This window comes from Euleptes europaea, chromosome 5 (genome assembly GCF_029931775.1).
Source record: "Euleptes europaea isolate rEulEur1 chromosome 5, rEulEur1.hap1, whole genome shotgun sequence".
Lineage (NCBI taxonomy): Eukaryota > Metazoa > Chordata > Lepidosauria > Squamata > Sphaerodactylidae > Euleptes > Euleptes europaea.
Genome location: NC_079316.1, coordinates 62,049,339 through 62,061,654, shown reverse-complemented (window position 1 = coordinate 62,061,654; position 12,316 = coordinate 62,049,339). Strand labels below are relative to the sequence as shown.

At 39.9% G+C, this 12,316-nt stretch overlaps 1 protein-coding gene across 1 annotated transcript in view; it reads left to right on the top strand.

Moving 5' to 3' along the window:
- The window catches only part of DCLRE1A (DNA cross-link repair 1A), a 29,836-nt gene extending 21,966 nt beyond the window's left edge, over positions 1-7,870 (top strand). Inside the window, exon 10 of the mRNA XM_056850457.1 lies at positions 7,726-7,870. Within this exon, the coding sequence (XP_056706435.1) occupies positions 7,726-7,870 (145 nt within the window). The remainder of the gene's footprint in view (positions 1-7,725) is intronic.
- The last annotated feature ends 4,446 nt before the right edge of the window (positions 7,871-12,316 follow it).

Genomic DNA, 12,316 nt, shown 5'->3' with positions numbered 1-12,316 from the left:
CAGGATTTGCAGTGCCTCCTAAAGATTTCCAGTGAGGGGGTCCCCATTCCACAGAACCAGAGCCACACTGGAAAAGGCCTGGGCTCTGGTTGATGCCAGACGGGCCATCCTAAGCGGTGATATAGCCGATAGATGGCTGCCTGATGACCCCAGTTGGCACTTGTTTGCTCAGCTCTGTCAAGGAGCAGTGTGAGGGGAGAAGGAGTTTCTAGTTTCCTCCCAAACCCATTTTTGCCAGTGGAAAGGGAAGTGGACGGGCTTTTCAGCCCTTTTCTCTGAGAAAGGGGCTGAAAAGTCCCTCCCCTGTCTCATTTTCTGCTGGCAAAAGCAGGTGGAAAGGTAACTGGATGTACTTCTCCCCTCTTGCAGTGTCCCCCTGCAGCGCTGAGCAAATGAGTCCTTTTTGAAGTGAGTTCCCCGATGTGCATCTGACTGAGAGTCTGGTCACATCCCGTGACCCAGTGCCCATTGCGCATATTGTGTAGCTTGGCCTTACTCTTCAGTCGTGCCTTGGTGACTGAAAGTATAGACTTGCAGCTGGGCAGGTGTTAGATTATAGTTACATGGAGAAGTTGCCACCATGTTGTTCTTCTGTTGTTCACAGAAGAGTAGCAAAATGAAAGTAACATGGAAGCAGGAAAGGTGAAGCAGCCATTATTTTATCTTGGGCATCGGATCAGCCATTGGATTTTTCTGCTCATTTCAAGTCCACAGTTGCTGATTTGGGTTCAGATATGTTCCATGGCATTTAAGCTCTGACAATGAAAGGTTCCACTAGGTAAAAATGCATGTTGTAATGTATTTATTTTATATCCGAATGGCTTAATGGTCGGATAGTTCCATCAATTATAACTTGAAGGAAAGAATGCAAAGCAGAATGGGAGCATGCATTAAGGGAGAAGAGTGTTCTGGGGTCACAAATACTATTTTGTTCCAACATAGCCCAAAAACCGGACCAAGAGTAGATAGCTTGGAGGGGGGGGGGGTGGAATCCAGTGCCATTTGATGCTATGAGTTTTGATGATGAAGCAGCAGGAATTAACAAAGTGATGCCACCATTTTGCTGAGCTATTCCACTGAAATCTTCCTGTATTTGAAATTAGTACACAGTGCATGAAATCACAGCATTAAGAGGAAAGCAGCCTTGGCTCAAATATAAAGTAAATCTGCTCAATCAAGTATTAATCTGAAATCCTTTTAATTGCTGAGCCAGCTTGATAAACTGGGTTAACCCATCATGATGATAAATGAATGGATATTTGGAATATTGTTATGGTGTTTAAGCTAACTTCAAATCTGTCAGACATGGAGTTGTTCCAAGGCCAATAGAAATTACACAGAGTATTTATTTACGTAACACATTTTTAAGCTACCCTTCCTCCAAGTAGTTTAGGGTAGTGTACAATGTTCTTGCTTCTCATACATTTTATCCTCACAGGAACCCTGTGAATAGGGTTGCCAGTTCCAGGTAGGGAAATACCAGGAGATTTTGGGAGTAGATCCTGAGGAGGATGGGGTTTGGAGAGGGGAGGGGCTTAAATGCCATAAACTCCAATTGCCAAAGCGGACATGTTCTCCAGGGAAACTGATCTCTGTCGCCTGGAGATCAGTTGTAATAGCAGGAGATCTCCAGCCACTACCTGGAGGCTGGACAAAACTGACAGTAAAGGGCTCAAAGGTACTATCACAATCACTTCAAACAAAATGTGCTAATGTGTTACAAAGTGGTTTACTGTGAAACAACAACCAACTCAACAAACGTGTAATGTGAAACACGTACTTATCTGTGTTTAAACAAATCAACATACAGACATACATAAACAGAAACTTCTTAAAGGTAAGTATTTACAAAACTTTTTACAAAATTTTAGCATTTCAGCCTTGTTGGCTAATGTTCTAATCATATATTTTCTTTGCAGGTGTCTTCATATGTCAAATAATATTGATGGAATATAACAGTATGGAATCTCATCCAATAAATTATGACAGCATGGGAGCGTTTTCCGGATTAACAATCATGCTTTCACCACAATAGTGGCTTCTTCAGCCAATACTTGGTGGTTATTTTCCTAAGTGAATTTCTTAAGGATCTTTACGCGCCACAATGGCTGCTCTCTCCTTAAAAACCTTCCAACGGTTGAATAACCTGGAGGTTGGCAACCCTACCTGTGAAGTAGGTTAGGCTGAGAGAGAGTGACTCGCACAAGGTCACCCAACTGCTTCCATAGCAACCTGGGGATTGGAACCTGGGTCTCCCAGATCCTAGTCAAACACTCTAACCACTATGCCAAGCTGGCTTGTGCAGCATGAGGGAAACCTACTCAGTTTTAATCTGTCCTGCAGCTGCTAAATGTATAGGAACCCTGCCAGTGAGGACTGAGGTTTAATGCAAAAGTCTATAGATTCTTCTTTGCAAACTCATTCTTTCAGCCTGACTGACCTGCCTTTAAAACAGGAATAATAATGACCCACCTCAAGATACTGTCAGGGTGAGATAAGGCATAGAACTAAGGAAGTGTTAAATGAATGTCAGTATTCTCAAAGCACTCGTCATTCAAAGGGTACTGAAGTGTATTGCCTGATAGAATAATGAGAGAAATTGTATTGTTATGTAATCTCTACTTTCCCAGTTGGCAAACCGTCAAGATGTAGTACTAAAAAAATAGCTTCCTTCGGATGAAAGAGCACTAATGTCTCTGTAATTCTTGCTTTATTTTCCAGTATAGAGGCAGGGTCCAGTGGAAGAAAATAAAAGCATGCAGCAAAGCCACTGCTCTTGCATCGGATTCCAAAAGCAACAGAATGGGTCATTCACAGACTTTCAGTACAGCAAAACCCACAGCTCTAAACTCTCTTGTGCCAGATTCAAAAACTCCCCTTCCACCACTCTGCCACTCCCTCATCCTCTGACTAGTATCATTTTCCAATGGCATTGGTGGCGGGGGGGAAGACTTCCAGCTACCAAGCAGCATTACTATTCTTTTGGTAAATCCCTGACTGCTGCTTAGAGCCAGAGTGGTATAGTGGTTAAGAGCAGTGGACTCTAATCTGGAGAACTGGGTTTCATTCCCCACTCCTCCACATGAGTGGCGGACTCTGATCTGGTTAACCAGGTTGGTTTCCCCACTCCTACGCATGAAGCCAGCTGGGTGATCTTGGGCCAGTCACAGTTCTCTGAACTCTCTCAGCCCCACCTACCTCACAGGGTGTCTGTTGTGGGGAGAGGAAAGGAAGGAGATTGTAAGCTGAAAATCGGCATATAAAAACCTACTCTTCTTCTTCTTCAACATTACTGATAGGTTATTTTACAATAATCTTGAGACCTAATTTCATATCACCATTTGCTTTAAAAATCTTCAGCTGGTGCCCATTTGTTGGGGCATTCTGCTTGTTCTGTGTTTACTTATTTATTTGCCATCAAGTCATAGGTGACTTATGGCAACCCCATGGGGTTTTCAAGGAAAGAGATGGTCAGAGGTGGTTTGCCATTCCCTGCCTCTGTGTCATGACCCTGGACTTCCTTGGTGGTCTCCCATCCAAATACTAACACGGGTCAACCCTGCTTAGCTTCCAGGATCTGACCAGATTGGGCTAGCCTAGGCTACCCAGGTTCTCTGCGAGTCTGAGAAACACATTAATTGTCATAAAAGCTATCACAGGCACTTAATTAGAAATCCAGTTAATAAAGAGGCTAGGCAATTAAAAGCCTCTGCCTTTAGTACTCTCCCAGATGGCTGCTTCCCCTTGCAATTGTTAAACAGCGAATGGAATAAAAGAAATTATTGAATGAAAAGATGCCGCTAGAGTAAGAGGGAGAGAGGATAGTGGGTGTAAAGTATTCTGCTCTTGGAAAAAGTATTCTTGCTTTGACAAAAAAGCCCTTGGAGAGCAGAATTATTTTTGTAATGAAATACTTTCAGCCTTTTCAATGTGTTGCACAGAAATACTGTAATGTACTGAAGAGGTACTGGAACAGCTAAGGTGACCTGAAATGCCTTTTCTGTTTCTTGTGCCTTTGCTTCTCTCATCCTTTAACCATTAATATACAATGCCATCTTGTTATCAAGCCTCTAATGACCGCCTTGGCACCAACTGGACTTTTCCACTCAGCCAGGTCTTCAGGAGCTGCAGTATCATGGAGCTGATAGAAACCAGCACAAACAAAATCTAAAATAAGCACTTACATAAAACTGAACACTTGGCAGGAAGCTTACATAACATTGATACATAAAGGCAATGATCCAACACTACCACAATCTTATACACCCATCTCAATAAACTTTTGGACAATAGACCTTTTACCTCAATAAAGTCAGAGACTAAGGAAATGTATAACAAAACTAATTCTTACAGATCAGACTGGCTTTATACCAAAGAGATTCATGAAAGACAATATACATTATATGATTAATGCAATAGAATTTGTGAAAAAAGGAGAAGAAAGCAGTGTTTATATTTCTAGATGCCGAAAAAGCATTTGACAATGTAGCTTGGAACTTTTTATTGAAAACATTTAGAAGTTTAAATTGCAGCTCAAGATTCATGAACTGCATACAGAGTATTTATACAAAACAGCAGGCGAAGATTTTAATATTGTGTGTTAACTGGAGTGTTAACTGACAGATTTCAAATCAAAAAAGGAACACGTCAAGGCTGTCAATTATTGCCACTTTTATTTATTTTTGTGCTACAAGTCAGACAAGACCCAAGAATTAAAGGATTGAAAATGGATGGAGAAGAGTTTAAAATGAAAAGTTATAGAACAAATTACAAAACAATGTGGGTGAAGATACAAGAGGACCTACAGAGATGGTCTAAACTAAAAATTTCATGGCTAGGAAGAATTTCTACAATAAAAATGAATGTATTGTCAAAATTATTTTTTCTATTTCAGATGTTCCCAGTCTAATATACAAGAAAAAAAACCTTGAAGGGATGGCAGAAACAGATAAATCATCAGATTTAAAGTTTTACAAGATGAGAAAAAGAGAGGAGGACCAGCAGTACCTAATATTAAATTCTCTTTTCAAGCAGCTGGCCTGGTTTGGATTGTGGATTGGATTAAAAACCCAGATCAAAGAGTAATAAAATTAGAAATGGCAGATTTGGAAGAAGGTTTACATAATTACCTATGGACTTAAAAATCAGTCAAAAATACAATGCAAAATAGAAGCCATGTAATTAGAGATGGACTACTCAGAATTTGGGAATCTACTCGAAGAAGAGTTAGCCCTCCAATTGTAGTGCCTTATTAATTTAGTTTAAGAGAAAAACATATATTCTTTATATATATACACATATTCACATAGCATAACACACACATATATATTCTTATATACAATTGTAGAATCACGATGCATTATGGGTAACATGGATTCTTTGGTCAACAGACATTTCCTACTGTAAGGAAATTGGGTCAGAGTGACCTGCAACTGTCTACAGGCAGCTGACCAAGTGAAATCATTGCTCTCTGTGTCTTGCATGGTACAAGCAGCCTCGCTAACAAGCTAATGAGCTAACAGGCTAGTGATTGATGAGACCATTAATGTCATCCTAGAATGTGAAGGGATGCAGATCTTCATTACCAGCTAGGGTGACGCCTTCACAAGATTCTATAGGATATGTAAATGCTTGTTTATACGTTCTTAATGGTCAGTGGCTAAAGTCTTCTACGCAAGCATCATTAATGTTGTCTGTCTAATGACCTATAAAACATGTTGTAACCCTTTGTTCTAGGTGGAGAGCTCTGACCTTTGAAAGAGTCTCTTCCACGTGAGCTATGCTCTTTATTGATCAATAAAAGACCTGCTTAATTGTTAACCTCTGTCTTGAATTACTTGATTGAATGCTATAAGTAATTAGGACACTACACAATATCCCCATTAATGTCCCCTATAGAGGCATACTATGATAAGAATGTGAGAAAAAATAATGATTTTATAACATATGGAGACATGATAAACTCTCAAGGAGAAATCAAATCTTGGCAAAAGATGAAGGATGAAGGCAAAAAAAGTACAATGGCTACTATATTTTCAACTAGTTTCAAGATTAAAAAAGAACATTCACACAGCAAGAGGCATAATAAGGTTGCTTATTAAATTTGAAATGCCGCAAAAAGAACAGTCATTAGGATGAATTTATAAGCTATTACTTCAATTTGACACAGAAACAGAACGTTAAAACATGTATGGTTAGATGGATGCAAAATTTTGAGGAAGAAATATCTCTCCAATAATGGGAAACCTTACGAATGAAAGATCTAACATTTACAGTGAGTCAAACATTAAGAGAAAACTGGTATAAGGTGTTTATTTGGTGGTATATTATTCCAAAGGATATCAAGAAGATGGAGAAGAACTATAAAGAGAAACATTGGAAATGTAAAGAGGTGGATGGCACTCTTTATCATATACAGTAGACGTGCAAAAAGACAAAAAAAATCGGAAAGAAATACATGCCGAAATCTAGTAAAATTAAAAAATTAAATTTACTATGGAAGCCAAGAGTATGCTGTTGGGCATTTTGCCAAAAATATTCCAAAAATTTCAGAAGAATTTTTTACATATATGATAACGGCGGCCAGAGTTATTATGATAATTATCATTTAATGCTTATTATTATATCACTGTTTACTGCTCATAATTGTTGCTATCATTATTTATTCTTTACTGTTATTGTTTATTATATGTACACCTCTTCTCTTTTTCTTTTGATGTAATTAATATATATTTGGAGACAGAGAGCAAGAGAGAGAGAACATAAGATGCATGACGAGACAACATTGGTATGAAGGGAAGGGCAGTGAGACAATTCAGAAACACTTTGATAAGTGAGAAGGATTTAAATGTGGGGAGGCCCATGTGGAGACACCAACAGGAGAGAAAGATGTGCAAATATTCAGGAAAAATAAGTTAAGAGAGGCACAGAATGAAGGTATGGCAGAAGTTGTAAAGAAAATAATCAAGGAGAGCACTGCAGTAATCTAAGTATGATAGGAGAGAAACAGCTCTACTGATAGAGAGAATAGGGCAGATGTTAGAAATGTTCATGACCCTGGTTACACTCGACCAAGATCTGAATATAATGAAGGAAAGAATCAATTAAAATAATACATTAAGAATTAAGATAACATTAAGAATCAATCTAAGATAATATGCAGAAAAGAATAAAAAGAAATGAAAGACGTCTCCAGTCCTTCCTCTTTCCTCCTTTCTCGCTTCATTTGCTTTTTCCATTTTTCATCAATTTTCTTTCATTCTTCCCCTCTTTCTCTTGTGTTAATATTAAGGTTGCCAACTCCTACTTGGGAAATTCCTGGAGATTTGGGAGTGGTGCCTGGGAAGACCAGAAGCATGATGCCATAGAATCCACCCACTCTCTGAAGCTGCCATTTCCTCAAAAGGAACTGATCTCTGTAGTCCAGAGGTCAGCTGAATTTACAAGAGACCTCTAGGCTCCACCTGAGGGTTGGCAACCCTAGTTAATATTAATGAAATAATATTAATGAAATAATTCAGCATCCCCCCCACACACACTATTTGCAGCTTTGGGTTGTAAGCAGTAGCTAAAGTGTTTTATTATTACATGCTGATTTTCTCTCTCCAAGAGACTTCATTTGTGAAAGGGGAACGAATAAACAGTGTCCTGATTTACTTCCCAAACACATCCAAAGCCTGATCCCAGCCAAACGCTCAGCTGCTTTCCATTCTATTTCTGTCCCAGCCATTCTCCTGATTTAACCCCTCTTTCAGATGCGAAGCTTAAAAGGGGCACCAAGAAGCTCCGAGGAGCAATTGTGGATGACAGCTGCAGATCTGCGGAAACACCCAGCGCATCCACAAAAACCGCATATCCAGTGAATGCATGAACTCCCTTCATCACATTACTCATTGACTGAAACAAATGAAACCCTTTGAGTAATAATTATCACACTGGTGGAGTGTAATACTTGGAGTGAAGCCAAGCCAAAAGGTATTGAGGGTGGTTGGGGAAACAGCTGCAGAACTTTTGGAAAAAGGAAACAAGGGCCTTAATGTGACTTTCTAATTAAAGCCACAGCTGTGGCTCTCTCACTGCTAACTCATGTATATTTGAAAGGGTTGAAGGGTGTAGCAGCTCAATAAAAATAATGTTTAATCAATAAGGTCATTTTCAAGTTACTGAGTTTCCCAAACAACAAAACAGAACAATTGCTAACATTTAAATCTCAGGACAGCAGATGTGAGGATGATCTCATTTCCCACCATATGCTAACCCAGTTATCACAAGCCAGGCATTTACTAATACCACTTTCTGGGGTCTGTCTGAGGACCTGATAGTTCCAAGTGGGACAGTGTTTGGAATGTAAGTTGAAGAAACATTTCTTTTAATATAAGGCCAGTTGATGAACATTGTCTGGGGCCAATAATTCTCAGCCAAAGAGAAATTAATCTGAGGTCCCACTCTCCATAGCAGGCAAGGAAGCCAATGAGCTGGAGAAGCTGTGGCTGCCTTGTCTTCCATGGTATTGGGTGCTAAAGATGTTTGAGCATACCACAGGTTGAAATCCCAGAGCTAGTCAAAAAACACATTTTATTTGTTGAGAAACTGATATTTCACTTTTCTTCCCAATGGGGACCCAAAGCAGTTTACAGCATTGTTCTTTCCTCTTTCATTTTATTCTCGCAACAACCAGACAGAGTGATTGCCTGAAGTCACCCAGTGAGTTTCCCCAGCAGAGTGAGGATTGGAACCCAGGAGCGCCCAGATCCTAGACTGACATTCTAGCCACTACACCATACTGGCTCTCAAACTTTGCATAAACCATAAAGACAGCTCAGTCTTTCCTAATTACTGTCTTCATAGTGCACAGGTGGGATATATTTTGTTATAGTTCAGGGAACCTGGGGACTCTGAAACCTTGGCATCAGTTCCCCCATTTTGAAAATGTAGTTGACTGTATGATTCTGAAAGCAAACTTGAAATGCCAGCAGGCATTTCCCAGAACTCCAGGTTCTCTTGTGAGAAGTATCTGATTATGACAACATCATTATTGAGCCTTGTTACAAATACACTGGTTGGTCTTTAAGAGGATTAAAGTCTGCCAATATTCTGTTTTGTTTTTTATATCAGAGGAGTTCTCATTTGAAATGACCTCTGAATTAAACCTGCTATATACCATATGATATTCTCCCCCTGGAACACTGAGCTTGTCATCTCCTTACTAACTGAAATAATGCCTCTAGATAGAAACCAACTCCTAATCCCCATCATATATCAAGATGCCGAGACTCCTATTTGACTGGATGCCAGACAAGGTACTTGTTTCTGACTGAAACTACAAGATGCTCACACTGGAATTGTACCTGATAAGAAGAGCTACAAAAATGCTAACTCAAAATTATGGTTGGATCCCACCATGTGATAGCAAAAGAGAAGTTTTACTTAATGCAGCCCCATTCCAAGACCTTTCCCAAGAGCTCCTGTCAGAGCACGTGCATTTCCCAGCAGTGCTGTTGTGAACAAAAATACAAAAGGCTGTTGATGCTATCGATGGTGGAAAGTGCCATCAAGTCACAGCCATATGAGGGTCCATTGCAAGCATTCATGGGAAACTGAGTTTTCCCATGATTCTTGGGTGAGGAAGCAGCCGCCATTACAGACTATGAAACGTAAGTACTTTTAAAATTCTCCCAGGAGGGGACATTATTCAAGATAAAGTCAACAAATTCGCAATGTAGCTGCAAGGGACTCTCCTTGCATAACCCCAAAGTTTAGTAATTTTGGGACAGGAGGTCTGATTTTATGGGGTCCCGAAGGGGTTGACCCCCTTCTCCATAGTGAAGCACTGTAAACTGCTTCTCTATGGAGGAGGGGCAGCCCCTTTGGGACCCCATAAAATCGGACCCCTGACCCAATCTTCACCAAACTGTGGGGTTCATGCAAGGAGAGTCCCTTGAAGCTACCCTGAAAAATTGGGAACTCTACCTACAAAAATGTCTCCCTCAGAGCTCATTAAAAAAATCCCCATAAGGAAAATCCTGGGGAAATCCGAAGCTGAAAAAAGCCAAATACCTATTCGGTTGATTCGGTGATCGCCTGTTCGGCTTTGGGCAAATTCCCAGGTTTTGGTATTTGATAAAATCAAAAGCCGAATATTGCCCAAACAGTGAATTTTGGGTTTATTTTCAGTTCGGGTTTATTGAGATGAACAACCTTAGTCTACACAAAGATTGGCCAGTTTATATAGTGGTTATATTGGATACAATGCCCTAGCCTGATCTCGTCAGATCTTGGCAGCTGAGCAGGGTCAGCCCTAGTTAGTATTTGGATAGGAGACCAACAAGGAATACCAGGGTCAATATACAGAGGCAGACAATGGCAAACCACTTCTTAATGTCTCTTACCTTGAAAATCCTAGAGGGTCTCCATAAGTTGGCTGCGACTTGATGGCAAAAAAGCGGCTAAGTAAATACAGAAAACACAGAAAATCTCTATTTCAATATAACATTTAGAATGTTTTTCAGATGTCCAAACAGCAGTCTTTAAATCTCTAGTGTTCATTTAATTGAATATGTAATACAGTATTCATGATCTTGGCATAAAACTGTGTTAAGTGAGGTTCAAGCATGGAATTCATCCTGCTAGATTTCCCAACAACAGCAGCGGTTCTCTGGATACAAGAGTGTATTTCATAAATGGGCAAGATAAGACTATATTTCTTTCATAAATAAGGGGAGAAAGGTAAGACGGTTCACTAACTCCAAGAAAAAAAATAGACTGCAAGGTGGTTGCAAGCTTCCTTTGCTAATTTTTGTCCTATGATATTATGATATGAAAGAAAGGTGATACAGATTGGATGAAGAACCAGATCATTTGCCTTCATGCCTTGAGTATTGCAGAGTACGAAGATATTACAAACACATGTGAATTCTTCCAGTACATCTCTGAAATGCTTGCCTGGATATTGTCAGTGGCAGAAGGTTGTGCTACATGCAGTTGCCTTTGGAAGTTTACAAAGGAATGCAGTCCTGTGCCAGTCTAGAAAACTCCCAATCTTTTTAAAGCTACAACTGAAGACTGCCATAACAAAGGAAGAGATGTCTTGCAAAATGGCTTCTTTTCTCACTGATAAGACAAGAAAGAAGAGTGGACTCATGTAAGTTTGGGATGATGTGTGGCAAATGTTGTTGTCAGTTCTTGTGTTGTCATTATCCGTCCTGTCATTTGTGCCACTGTTGACAAGCGTATGCCCTCATATGCCATAGGGTCTTGTTCAAGAAAGATTCTGCAAGAGAAGTACCAGACAGGCATATATTTATTACATTTTTTTCCTGCCTGGCCAGCAGATTTTTTTGGAACTTGATTCTTCCAAATTTCCAGTCTGGATTACAGAATCTGTTGGACCTCACTATACATGCTTAGAATTCTCAGGAAAGTTGCATGTGGTAGGGTCTCCTACATGCTCATCCAGTATCAATTTGCCCAGTTTCAGCAGGATTTTGGTAGGCATCTTCAGTCATCACAGACCACATAGATTTCCCCCGTATTCATATACTTCATATCTGAAAATGTCATATCAGTCTAAGATCATTTTGATCGCTACTAGCTGCTGAAAGTCCCGCTGACTGTTAAAAGACATCCCATGAATTATCATATGCTGACTTTTTTAAAGGTTAGGGCCCAGTGGCATTTTTACCTGCATGCTCCCTTACTCTACAATATATTCCAGCATATTCTAATAATCCCATACTGGAAATAAATGGCACAGAGATGAGAAAGAACAGGTTGTTTACCTTTAACTTATGTTCTTTGAGTGGTCGCCTGCACAGCCACAACAATGGGCTCCTCCTGCACAGAGCCTCAGTTTGGAACATTCTAGAATTAGGTTTTTAAGTGTGATATCCTCCTCCATTTTGAGCCCACATGGCACTGTGCATACCCAAGGAGGAGGAGATACAGTTTTCCAATTAGTTCTTCTAAAAATAACATCACAGCAAGTTAAAAGCATCTGCTGTGAGGAAGGAGGTTGGTTTTTGTACAGACACATATGGCAAAAGAACATCAGCTATAGATAAGAATTTTCTTCTTCTTTTTGGACACTTAAACCACTTATCCTCAAACATATTAGCAAGCCAACCTACATGGTGGTTCCCACTGGTGCAGTCAGGGAAAGTGAGTGTTGAGTACAACTCTGCCAAGTGGAGCATCTGATAATCAAAACATAGACTCTCTCAAAGGAGGCAGGCTAAGACTAGGTGACCAGCCTATAGAATTCTGGTTATGGGGTCTCCTCTGCTGAAGGCTGTTCATGTTTTGCCTCTTGTTGAATGCA